The 13,273-nt window shown below is 46.3% G+C and overlaps 1 protein-coding gene across 1 annotated transcript; it reads right to left on the bottom strand.

Annotated features, from left to right (window-relative positions):
- Positions 1 to 612: 612 nt before the first annotated feature.
- USP39 (ubiquitin specific peptidase 39) lies at positions 613 to 13,151 on the bottom strand. The gene is made up of 13 exons (XM_088443187.1): positions 12,999 to 13,151; positions 10,917 to 10,992; positions 10,734 to 10,828; positions 10,497 to 10,633; positions 9,569 to 9,721; positions 9,202 to 9,427; positions 8,724 to 8,798; positions 6,997 to 7,064; positions 3,928 to 4,116; positions 3,183 to 3,325; positions 2,724 to 2,859; positions 1,718 to 1,804; positions 613 to 976 (listed from the first exon to the last, which is right to left on the bottom strand). The coding sequence occupies exons 1-13, from the start codon at positions 13,054 to 13,056 to the stop codon at positions 929 to 931; spliced, it is 1,491 nt and encodes a 496-aa protein (XP_088299313.1). The 5' UTR covers positions 13,057 to 13,151; the 3' UTR covers positions 613 to 928.
- Between the last annotated feature and the right edge of the window lie 122 nt (positions 13,152 to 13,273).

Below are 13,273 nucleotides of genomic sequence, written 5' to 3'. Positions count from 1 at the left end.
AAATAGAGAACAGCCAACAGGATGTAAAAAATACAACACAAAATAAAAATATCCACTGTGGCAGAAATGGGATTATAGTCATTTTATTTAGCCCCTCCCCCCCCCAAAAAATGACAACAAAATATAATCATTTAAATAAACGACACCTAATCTACTATAGTGATTTACACACTTCTTCCCCCAGCGTTGGCTGACAATGACAGGTGCTTCCCCTGCACACGGGGTACGTTCAATCGTACACTGCTCAAAGTTATATCCCGTTGTACTTAATCACTGACCACTTCCTCTTAGTGTTGGGTCCAGCAGCGGAAAGGGATTATTACCAGCAATAAGGGATTTTCTGGAACATATAGAAAGTGACAGTACACTGCTACCCAGGGGGTACGCTATGCAGCTTAGACAAAGTGTGTTTGGTGAATCCAGAGTCTAACAAACACTTCAACAGCAATGTCTGTAGGAAGTGTCTGTGAAAAAGCAAGAAGTCACTAAATACATTGGGTTAATCGGTGCTAGATAATTCCAATAATTACCGTACCTGATTACTAAACAGATTCACACTGTAACCAGCAACTGAGGCAATCCAGAGAATAATCATCACACCGACAAGAGACGTATCTTGGAGGAAACAGGTTTAATTTAAAAGGAAAAACAAAAACGTATAATCCATTGTTACTCCTTGTAGACTTTATCTATAAAATGTACACACAGTCACACAGTGGCAAGGAAGAGCAATCTGATTGGAGCTCTGCAGAGGACTGTAAGGATGGAAAACAGGGAGCTGATGTCTCATTGGTCCTGGGTGCGGAGCCATTGTACAGCGCGATGGTTATTAGTGTCACACACAATATCACAGTTTCTCTCAAGTGTGTGATTATCTCCCCCCAGAGAGAGAGAGAGAGAGAGAGAGAGAGAGGTGTGGGGGGTTTTATCACGCTCCCTCCTGGTTCTGTTCACCGTCTTCACGTCTCTTCCATATCTGTTGGTGATGAAATAATAATCATTACCCCTGCGGGTCAGAGATGTTCGGTAGGCGAGGACACGGGAACAGATTTACATCCCTTCAGTTTGCAGTTTCAGTGAATTGAGGAACCAGCCGCTGAGGGTATCTCCAGACCTGGGGGATCTCTGGGCACAAGGACGCCTGTAGTAGTGTATGTACGAGTGGCCAGGCAGAAACACTGCAATATTGTACGGAGGCACTGGGGACAGACACCCAGCCAGGCAGTGTCCTCTTACATGATCCCCCACAGAAAGTTTTACTCAATCTTTTTTTTTTTTTTTAAGAATAATATGGGTCTGTAGACAAATAAGATTTGTTGTTATAATATAGCTGGAACTGTTACACAACAGGCAGCACTTCTCAGGTAACCACACTTTATGTTCAGCTCCTTATACCACAACCGGGAACACAGGGTGTATATTCATGTGTAGGTTCTGTTATACAGGATGTATAATTGCTCGGCAGCTTCTCTGAGACCTATTACCCCAATCATGTGCTCTACTGGCTCAGCACCTACACCCCTTAGGGGGCTTCACTTCTCCCTCACAGGTTGAAGTATTGATTTATTCTCTGGTGAGGACTTGGCAGCCCCTTTCCTCATTCTATAGACATTACAGGAGAAGTAACCTCTCCACTTCTAAAGTGTATGAGCTAATCACAGTGCGTTTGCCGCGTACACTACACCTTATAATGTAACAAATATAGGCAAAGCCGTACCTGAATATAGGCTTCTGACAGAGTGATCATCTGGGGCAGGATGTCCGTTACTTGCAAGTCCTGCATTTCATACCATTTCCCGGTGCCCTGAACACAGACATTGTTATAGGTTGCAGCAGATAGTGTTACAGAACACACATCTCCTTGTCTTAGTAAAATCAGCACAATTAGGATGGCAGCAGAATTATTAGTATAAATGGCACATCTGTTGTCAGCCCGTCTCATTACTTAATAACAGTGCCTTATGTACAACACCTCCCTGCCCCCTTTACACTCCTATTCCCTGTTGTGTATCGGACAATCAACCAGACATCTAGTACAACCAACCTGGTGAAAGCCCCAGTTTCCTACATGATGGAGACCTTTGGCCACCAAGAAATTGTCTGCATGTGAGCAGGTCTAAAGGTGGGTACACACCTGACAGATATCGTTCACAGACATATCAGCTGTACACATTGGCTGACGGGCACATGATATAAATCGACCGGTTGATATGTCGGCCAGTGTGTACCCAGCATTAGCCAAGCTGCTAATGACAACAAAGTATATGTCACTGTCATTCAAAATCTCCAAACCTCTTATGCTGGGTACACACTGGACGATATATCGGCCGTTCAATCAAACAACAGATATATTGCGAGCATGTCGGCGGGTATATACCCTCAATATGTCAGACATATCACGTCAGCTGTGCAGCACAGCCGATGGCCGATATATCTGCATATATAATAGACACTTCTGGCTGCGTTTATGCCCAGTTGCAATGTCAGTACTGACAGCGTAGACACATCCGATGATTGGTAAGCATGTATGCACTTACCAATCGTCAGTTTGGTCGGGCCGTCAGCCAAGTGTGTACCCGGCTTTAGACCTGGCAGCTAAATAAGCCACTGGACCTAGAATTGTGGGAGGGGGGGGAGGGTGTAGTCAGAAGCCTTGACATTTATATTAGAGATATGGGCACATGGAAATGGCCATGATATGAAGCCTCAATGGGAGTACTCACATGGTGCAGAACATGAATACGGTACGAGCCCTCGTTGGGTTTCCCATCATGCACTATGTTAGCGATGAGATCGTACGTTGTGCTCTTGTGCACAGCCTGGAATTCCTCGGCCAGATACTCGCGTAGATCCACATTCCTGAGATAGGGCGACAAGAGGCGTAATACAGCCAATGACAGAATATTCAGCAACAAGGGAAGGAATCATCTACTGGCCTTAGACACTCATATTGGAGCCATATAATAAGGCATTTATTCACGTCTTTGAAAACGATACACTTGATGCTAGCTTGAATCAGTATATGTGTGCGCTATATAAATCACTGGTAATAGATAAAAAATAGTGTTTATTAAGGGGCATAAAAATAACTTCTACTAGATACACAATTAAACTCAGCTGTAGTGTTGCCCTTTTGTATTGCACTCAGTAAGGTTCTTCAGTAAAGCTGTGATTACACTCACGTGATGGGGAAATTCACAATAGTCGGGTTTTTCTCCACAAAAAAGTTGTTCTTGGTGAAACGTTTGATGCAGAATATCAGGTACGGTGGCAGCTTAGTCAGCTGGAAGCGCTTTAGGAAGTTTTCTTTGTAGGTCTTGTACTCCTGTAGGGACAGGCTCACATTACCCTCCACCAGTCTCCATACATCAGTTTATAACAAATAACATGGTACAACCACTAGAGGGAGTAGGTTCATCATCAGGAAGGCTTGTAGTCTAGCATAGGTAATGCGATCGTCACATAGAGCAAGGGATCTTCACAGACCGTTATTACCAGGACACCACATCCTATATCATCACACAACACCTAAAAGGTCATTGTATATATGGAGTATGTGCAATCACTAGAGATAATTAGTACGCACTATATAGGGTCATTTGCCAACTAGTGGCTGGAACTTAATTTAAAAAAATAATAAAAGCGATATTTGGATGCGGATGCAGTATAATGGAGCCAGTATTACAGCGCTCCTGTCACCTGTACACAGTGATAGAAAGCCGCAGCTCGTCTGTATTTGCTGCATTCCTCTGACTGACTGCCTATAGAACTAGGTTTCCTGCTAATGAACACTGGTCAGTCCTTAGAACAGGGGTGATCCCTCTGTATCACTGTGTGCCTCGCTGCTTCCTAAACAGCCTACCTGCATGGCCTATGGCAATAACAAGGTGGCACAGATACAGTGTACTGCAGCTTACAACCCTGTACCTTCTCAGTGATGCCATTGAACTTGGCGAGGATACTGAAGAGCGGCACTTGCGGGATGATGAGCTGCTCCTTCTCATCCTTATAGAGGGGGGCAGTCGGCAAGTCCAGCGTCAAGTACATGAAGGGGGACTCCAGGATTTTCTCCTGGTACTCATCATTGTGCAACAGCTGCTCCTTCTCCTCTGCAGGCTGGGGACAGAACACAACGGTCACGTGACTCACCGAGAGACGGATCCGAGCACTGAGCCACCGTCTCCCGCAGGACACAGATACACAACACTGACATCATTAGCTAGGTCACTTCTGCTGTATAAATGATCATAGGTGACTAAGGTGTCTATGTACTAAGCAGTGATAAGTCTATGATAAGGTGCCAGCCAATCAGCTTCCAACTGTCATCTCACAGGCTGTGTTTGAAAAATTACAGTTGGGAGCCGATTGGCTGGCACTTATCACAGACTTATCACTTTTCACTCTGTCACTTATCACGGCTTAGTACATAGACCCCAAAGAGAGAAAGGCGGTCATAAGAATTACAAAAACCATAATGTGTTCTGGTGAACAGAGAAAAGGTGCTGTATCTAATAGGTGCAGAGCAAATCAGTTGTGCCAACATACAGATATACCTGCTGCATTTATATAAATGAACTATATGATGAGGACAACAACTCAAAGAGCAACATACAGACATCACAATATGGACTGCTGGCATTGACCATCTTATAGCCGTTGCCAGAGACAAGCGGTATAAAATTAACATTAACACTATAAAAGAGTAAACTATAATGCCCATAGGCTTCCTCAGTCTTAACACATAGTGATCATTCTAGGTCCGGCGCAGGGCAGGGTGCCGGACCATAAAGAGGACACTAGCGTGCGCCCGAACAGTATGCGTGTCCTTAAGACGCACCCCTTTTCATTACCGTTGCGGGCGCACGGCATCTATTCTCCAGCGGCGAGCGCTGCACCGCAACTTAGCCCAGCCGCAGGACACTGCGGCCCTTGGGTGGGAAAGTCAGTGATCACAAAATACGCGCTATATCGCGATTTTACATTCTACAGACAGTGAAGGACTCTTTAAAACTGGAGTGGGTCCTGCGGGACGCGGAGCGAGTCACTGACTTGTGTGCACTGCAGCAGCCAACAATAATTGTCAGCATCTCCCCAACCAATCACCTGCGGACAGCAGCTCCTTGTCCAATCACCACCCAAGCACTGTCGACCCCCCTTCCCGTCTCCTACCCCACGACGGCCGCTTGCATATATGACTGTGGGGACCCCGCGCTGCCTCTCTCTTTGGTGAGCCAGATCTGGGAGGGGACCTCAGCCTGTGTGACCAGTGGCTGCTTGTAATCACCCCCGCCGTGTCTGGCGACCCTTCTCCCAGCCTCCCCTAAGCTTTGGTGTGACCACAGGCTGTTAGTGTAGCAGGAAAGGGCAGTGAAAATAATCGGATGCAAGGTCTGCCTCCTGCAGGGTCCCCTGGCGGCCGCTCCTCACACTGCTATTACTGGATATCAGTGTCATCGGGTGGATTTGCTGCCCGCAGCAGCTCTCCCTGGAAGCCATTCCTAGAACTGCTATTACTGGATATCAGTGTCACTGGTTGGATGTGCTCCCCGCAGCTCCTCCTGGTTGCTACTCCTCGCACTGCTATTACTGGCGGTATAGCTGAATGTCCGTGTCACTGGCTGCCCCTGGTGGCCGCTCCTCACACTGCAGCGCTGCTGGAACCCAGAGGATAACGCAGAGGGATATGGACTCACAGAAACATAAAATTTGACGGCAGATAAGAACCACTTGGACTCATTCAGTGCTTTACATCCCTCTGCCAAGTGCCGTCGGGGGCTTCCCTCATCACCGGCCCCATACGGTGTCCTACAGGAACCAGCCTCCAGTTCCAGTCCCTACACCGGCTGTATACTACATGCCCTCCAGCTATCTACCACCCTTAGCCCCTCCCTACCCCCAGTGCTGCCTACCCCTTCAGCCCCTCCTTGCCCACCCCTCCAGCACTGTTATCTGCTGTCTGCCCTTAACCCATCTACCACAAGCTCTACCCCAACTTCTCCCTGCCTCTACCTCAAGCTCTACCCCAACTGCTACTTGCCCTTAACCCCCCTCTACCCCAAATACTACCTGCCCCCAGCACTGGCCAAGCTGCCACCTGACCCCAGCATTGTCCTAATTGCTGCCTGCCCTCATCCCCCATGATTTGTGATGGGACCCAGAAACCGTGGTGTAGGACCTCAATTTTTTAAAGTGTAGGGCCCTTGGGACCCACAAATTTTTCACTCAGCGCCATCACTGCACGGCACATGGCAGGCTGTTTAGCAGGGTGCCGCCATAAGGGCAGGGCGTATTTTGACATTTTGAAATGGGCAGGGTGTGGCGCCCTGCTAAAAAGCCAACATAACTGGCATAAGTTTTCCCAAAGAGAGAAAGATACAAGGACATATTTTATTCTTTATATTGATACACACCGTACACTTAAGAGGATTTTGTTTTATTTTCCAATTCAAGTTCAGTAAAATGTAATTATTTCCCTACATAGTGTTCTCTCTCTACATGTTTGCAGGGGTTGGGTATGAGATGCCGACGGCTGGGAAGCTGTCTGACTAAATACCGAAGCCGCAAACTTGAACGCTGAAGATCCCGACTGGGGCTATTAAATACTCTAACCCTCCCCTCTCCCCCCCATAATCCTCCCTTAGTGGTTCCTAACCCTAACCTCCCCCGGTGGTGCCTAACCCTAACCCCCCCTCTCCAGACCCTAAACCTGACCCTCCGGGGTGGTGCATAACCCTAAGTCCCCCCGGGGGTGCCTAAACCTAACCCTTCCATCCCCCACAGTTAAGCGGTAACAGTGCCCGGTTTACCTTTGTTCGGGAAGCCGCCTGTCTAGATTCAGGCGTTGGGATATAGATGGGCGTCAGGATTTTGACGCTTGTCTTTAGTCCCGCGTCGGGATGTAGACGCCGGGATTTAGTCAGACCGCTTACCGGCCATTGGCATTTTGAACGCATCCCGTTTGCAGAGATATCTGCTCAAAGAATGAATAAAACTTACCAAATCAGGATGAGGCAGCTTCTTTGTGAAAATCCTCATTGATCCCTGGAACACATCAGTTACAATAGCTGAAAAAAGGAGAAAGCATTGGATATAGCACAGTTCAATCCACACAACTAATGAGTTACACTTCAGAGTCGTTTTATTTTGGAAAATAAGGGCACAGACAAACAACAAAATCAATTCAAAAAGCCCACAGGTTCAATACTAAAAGACCGTACAAAAAGAACTAGATTTTTGTAACGAGGACAAAATATTTCCTGTAAATGACTTATTAGCATAGAATCAGAGAGTGCATAGGTCACCTGATAGATTTGCAACTACTTTTGGCTTAATCATAGTTTCATAAACCCAGCTGCTTGATTTGACAGTCTAGTGTGCCCACTGCTATATAGTTCCTCCCTAACAACAATAAGGCTCAATATTAATTAAAGGTTATTGGGCCCATACATCAGACATCTACCTGGGCAATTCCCCAAATCAGCTGATGACTGGGTCAGGTGATCGGCAAAATCTAATATGTTGGACAATCTCAATTCACCGATTTCGACCCAAAAATTATCAGAATCTATAAATCAGGGTTTTAAAAATGTAATATCAGAATCTGAGAATCAGGGATTGGCCCACTTTGCACTGAAGCACAGACATCAATCGGGAATGTGTGCACATTAGCCAAGTGCTGATTGGTTCCCATGGTTTAGTGTAAATTTTTACCCTAAATGCAATATTAATACAGGAACTGTGACATTTAATATTGACTTAAGGAATAGCAGGCATGACTATTTCAAATGTCCCATTGAATTATCTGTTTGCATAGGTTATGGTATGGCTGCCTTTAACAGCCATGAAGAAATTCAAACCATATATCCACCTCATGTACAGAAATAAAAACACAAAAACAAAATAAGGTTTTGCGATGTCACACAGCACCAGTATTCGTGGCTTATGCACAGGAAATTCCAAAATCTTCTCCAGCCCAATTACTCTTTGCACCTGCTGTGATACAATTTCTTAAATTGGATTTCTGTTCATTCTTTTAATACTGCCTTCATATTGTAAGCTAGTTTATCGATTTGTCTTTCTTAGTCCACCTCTCTATTAAATGAGCCAGTGTCCAGCACTGATCACTTGGCCCACAGGAAAACAGCACCTTGATAAACCTTAAGCTCCACCTCCGCTCTATGGCCTGATGTTAAACCCATGTTTTCCTCTCCCCGAGTCTGGCAGGTCCCTCCTTTCCTATATAAAGCTGAATGAATGGAACACAACTCGGAGATCTGCTGGCAAGAGCGAGAGCAGAATCTCCTCCAAACATGTGGTAAGTCTCTTACTTTGCCACACGTGTGTGCGTGTGTGTATGCACAAACAATAAAGTTGTACAGTTATGTCTGTTGTAGGTGACAGTACAACAATCTTATTTCCACATCAGAAAGAATATTGTAAAGAGACCAATACACGAATGTGATCTAATAATACAAAGGGAAGATATAGAGCATGAAACTGAAGTACATTTATACTTTGAACAACCTCTTTATCCTATCAGGAAAACGGAAGTTTTAAAGCATTGCTTTTTGCAGCATTAAACATGGAGGATGAACATTTATATTTATGCCTGCAGCCATAGGACCTGCCTTTTGGAGACAGTTTCCATTAATCCCTTGTAAGACTATCCTTAGTGCCTCCCTTCTATCCCCTTCCTAAGAAGTATTAGAACGGTGGTTACTTACTTTTTTTCTTTTTTGTACCTCCGAGAGCAGAGTTTAAAGCGTTTAAGAACCAGGAGAGAAAGTCCACGCCATCACCTACACAAAATGTACAGATGGGAAAAGATTTCAATGTAAAGCTGCATACACACGTAAAGATTTTCTGTCCAACCATCCAACTAGTTGATTGGTTGGAATGAAAATCTGGTAAGGTATGAAAGCAAATGACAATCAGCAATTTGCTCCCAAATGCCGGAAAATGGACAAAAACTGTTGTTTGTTAAACGTTTGATCTAAACAATATGTTCAAACTTGTCTGACGACCATTTTCATCTGTTTTCTGGCATTTAGGAGCAAATTGCTGATCATTTACTTCCATACGTTACCAGATTTTCATTCCAACCAATCAACTAGTTGGCTGGTTGGACGTGTGTACCCAGCCATAGAGTGACAATCTCAGACTCTGGAATCAGTGAAGCCACTGCGGACCAACTTCTCTCACCCTGCTTAGTGATCTGGAAGTTCTTCTTGCTGCACAGGACCACAGCCTGCAGCATCTCATGGGGGGAAACATGGGCCTTGAAGTTTCTGGGGTTCCACAGTTTGCGCATCAGCTCTCCAAATCTCTGCACCAATAGGAACATTATATCACCTGGTGGGCGCTGGATGGTACGGTAATTTTCTTCCTCCAAAAAATAGTTCCTCAGGGGTGGAACATTGGATAATGCCTGGAACCGGAATAAGGATACATCTAGTAGTCTGATTACACATGAAAAAAGCCAGATAGTTCTGTATACACCGCACTTTCAGACATAATAGTGTATCTGAAGGAATGTTACTCATTCAGACCCCACCCCCAATTTCCTTACCTGTAACACAGCATTGGCGTAATCATTCGCTTTGATGTTATTGAGACCCACAATTCCTGGAAGGTAGGTGGTCCCATCATAAGCTCGGGAGAGCTTGGCCTGTTTATCCAAATTTCTAATTTGGGCTTGGGTGAATGTTGGCTTCAGAACATACTGAAAGTATGAGACAGATATACAATGAGTTCATGGAGCATTAAGAGCAGCAAGACACAAATACGGAGTGAGTAAAATAAAGAGTTGGCTCCCACAGGAGAGGCCCAACAATGGGCAGACGGCGCCTACAGGAGAGGCCCAACAATGGGCAGACAGCGCCTACAGGAGAGGCCCAACAATGGGCAGACAGCGCCTACAGGAGAGGCCCAACAATGGGCAGACAGCGCCTACAGGAGAGGCCCAACAATGGGCAGACAGCGCCTACAGGAGAGGCCCAACAATGGGCAGACAGCGCCTACAGGAGAGGCCCAACAATGGGCAGACAGCGCCTACAGGAGAGGCCCAACAATGGGCAGACAGTGCCTACAGGAGAGGCCCAACAATGGGCAGACAGCGCCTACAGGAGAGGCCCAACAATGGGCAGACAGCGCCTACAGGAGAGGCCCAACAATGGGCAGACAGCGCCTACAGGAGAGGCCCAACAATGGGCAGACAGCGCCTACAGGAGAGGCCCAACAATGGGCAGACAGCGCCTACAGGAGAGGCCCAACAATGGGCAGACAGCGCCTACAGGAGAGGCCCAACAATGGGCAGACAGCGCCTACAGGAGAGGCCCAACAATGGGCAGACAGCGCCTACAGGAGAGGCCCAACAATGGGCAGACAGCGCCTACAGGAGAGGCCCAACAATGGGCAGACAGCGCCTACAGGAGAGGCCCAACAATGGGCAGACAGCACCTACAGGAGAGGCTCAAGAATGCCTGGTCAACACATACCGTAATATCCTCCAATGAGGAGTCTATGATCTTGTAGTTATCTGGAAGGCAATAGAACCTTAAGGTGTGAAGATTCAGGAAAACATGGTGACTAAACTGGACACTGTGAATGTAGGCATGAGATTTCAACCCGCGACCTGCAGCCAGTTAGAAGAGAAAAAAAAATGATATCAGAATTACTCTGTTGCTCTCTCTAGCATGTAGATCAACAAACAATACTCCATTCCCATTACTCACCCTGGAAGTATTTTCCACACACCAGACATGCGTATACATTGATGTGAGACAGTGAAATAGAGCAGAGCTTTTCAAAGTCAAAATCCAGGACACTCCTGTTATCGAGGAAAGAAGCAAAGAACTAGCATTAGCCTTCTGGAACTAAACCATGTGAGCAGACACCTACCTCACCTTCACACTTACCTATTAATAGTGTCCAAATAGGGGCAGTGGCGGCTACGTCTGTCTTCTGGCTCATTACGCCAATACTTTGCTGAAACTGAGAGAACACATACCACAAGGTCATACCATGTAGGAAGTCACCGTGCAACATAATCACTCGTACAAAATATTTTAATTTCAGCTACAGTAAACCAGCTATCCATAGATATAAATATGGTTTAATTGAGACTTGTAAACAATAGTTGTGCTGACAGTTATTAATCCATGCGATTCTTACACGTCTGCCAGGGCACCTACAGTCTGCGCTAGACTTAGGGGGAGATGCATCAAGTCTTCTAAAGAGAACAAGTGGGAGTGTTACCTAAAGCAACCGATCTGATCATTCCTATCATTTTACAGAATGTACTAGATAAATGATAGAAGCAGATTGGTTGCTATGGGCAACACCTCCACTTGTCCTCTTTAGAAGGTTTAATACATTCCCCCCCTATTAGGCCACTGTGGAACTACAATGCCACAGTCAATTAGAATGTAAGCTCTCATGAGCCTCTAACCTCTTGTGCTTCTCCTTACTTATACAGTACTTTCATCTACGCCTTAGGGCTCTATTTACTACAATCCGCATATTGAATGCATATTGTAGTGTGATATTACCGAGTGAATTCGCATTGCGAATTCAGGCAATATCACAGGGATTTACTACAAATCCCTTACAGGGACAGAGCTTGCGATAAAGCTCTGTCCCTGCAAATCCCCTTCGGAGCCTTATCACGGTATTTTCGCAAAAAATACCGTGATTAAGTGCCCGCGCATGCGCCGACCGATCGCCGCTGCTACCCCCCGGCGCTAAGCCCCGCCCCCGCAATCACGGACCCCCCCTCCCTTAATAGCACTTACCTGCATGCTCCGGGCCTCCGGTTATGTTCTCCATTCCTCCGGTCAGGTGATCTCCCGTACTGCACTGGGGCCCGATCACCTGATGACCGGGCAGCAGTGCACTGTGGGAGACCATCTGACCGGAGGGGAGTCATCACCGGAGGCCCGATCACCGGTCCCTGGAGTCAGGTAAGTACTTTTTTTTTTCTTTCTTTTTTTTACAGTAATCAGCTTGTGGTCTGTTTAGACCACACAGCTGACTACTGGGACCGATTCCCGGCTCTGCTCTCCCCGTTAGAGCAGGGCAGGAGGCCAGTAACCGGGGGAGACCCTGGATAACGCCACCTCCAGGTGGCGTTATTATCACAGGGCTTTCCCTGATATTTTTTCACATTTTATTTTTAGTAACTCTGCTCGGATCACATTTCCCATTACAATTATGGGAAATGCGATCTGCTTTACTAAAAATAAGTGATACTTAGGGGTTGGAGTAGAATTTTACGAATTCTACTCCAATTGCCCTGTAATAACTATAGGTGATACAAAAATAATGTGAAAAGGGTGTGAAAACACCCTTTTTCACATTATTTTAGTAAAAATAATGTTGATAAATAGAGCCCTAAGTCCCTACTAGAGCTCCTAACACTTGGTTGCTTACTCTATTCCTTATTTGAGTGTTATGATCGCTAATGCAGCAATGTGTATGAACCAAGTTCTTGTCCTGCATTGTATTGTACTGTATGTTACCAGTTTCTTGATCACTTATTTATGTACTTTGTAAGGTGCTGCAGAACACTCGTGGTGCCATATAAATAAAGAGTAATAATAATAGTAGAGAATGCTGGGACATGTAGTTAATCAACAACTGTAGATTCATTGGCTACCCCGGGTCTTAAAAATAAAGTGCACCAGGAGTCCTCAGAGGGGCCTGCAGGAAGCAAATACCCTGCTATTACCTCTGCATAACAAGTCACTGCAGGCAGGGCATTCAGGGATGTGAGAGCAGATAAGTGGCAACGTGCAGCTGGCAACTTGGATGTACAGGATCCAAGTTGACTGGAAGGAAGCCACAGCTTTATATACATCGGCAGTGCTGGGCTGCTCCATTACTAGGGGAGACGTGACACAATGTAAACAGAGCCTGCCGCCACGGGCGTGTAGCCAGGTACCCCGTATGGCCATTGCAGCGAAGGTACAGGACCCACACCCCAGTATAACGCTTCCTACCCTCCTCGCCATCCGGGTTGTCCTCCGCTTCTCGTTTAAGCCGCTTCTCCGCACTCATGCTGCCTACACACCGCTGGTTCTGCTGCTGCGTACCGAGCCTCCCTCCCGTCGCAGGCCACACCCCTTTCCCACAGAAACCCACGATTGGCTAATACGGAATCCAGAACGAGGCTTGACACGCAGACATATGTTGGCTTCTCATTGGCTCCCCGTGATGGAGTCTCGGGTACGAGTCACCAATCAGCGGTAGCCGCAATCACAGGAGCCAATCACTG

The sequence above is a fragment of the Taudactylus pleione genome, unplaced genomic scaffold, assembly GCF_031769625.1.
Source record: "Taudactylus pleione unplaced genomic scaffold, aTauple2 ptg000329l, whole genome shotgun sequence".
NCBI classification, from domain to species: Eukaryota; Metazoa; Chordata; class Amphibia; order Anura; family Myobatrachidae; genus Taudactylus; species Taudactylus pleione.
Note: the sequence above shows the minus strand (reverse complement) of the source record. Positions and strands in the feature narration are given on the sequence as shown.

Bases quoted from the DNA above. Each gene is read 5' to 3' on its own strand.
- USP39 (XM_088443187.1), bottom strand. From the start codon at position 13,056: ATGAGTGCGGAGAAGCGGCTTAAACGAGAAGCGGAGGACAACCCGGAT. The intron at 9,722-10,496 runs GTATGTGTTGAC...TCATACTTTCAG, and splicing joins CCTCATTGGAGGATATTACG to TATGTTCTGAAGCCAACATT. The intron at 9,428-9,568 runs GTAAGGAAATTG...TTCCGGTTCCAG, and splicing joins ACGCCAATGCTGTGTTACAG to GCATTATCCAATGTTCCACC.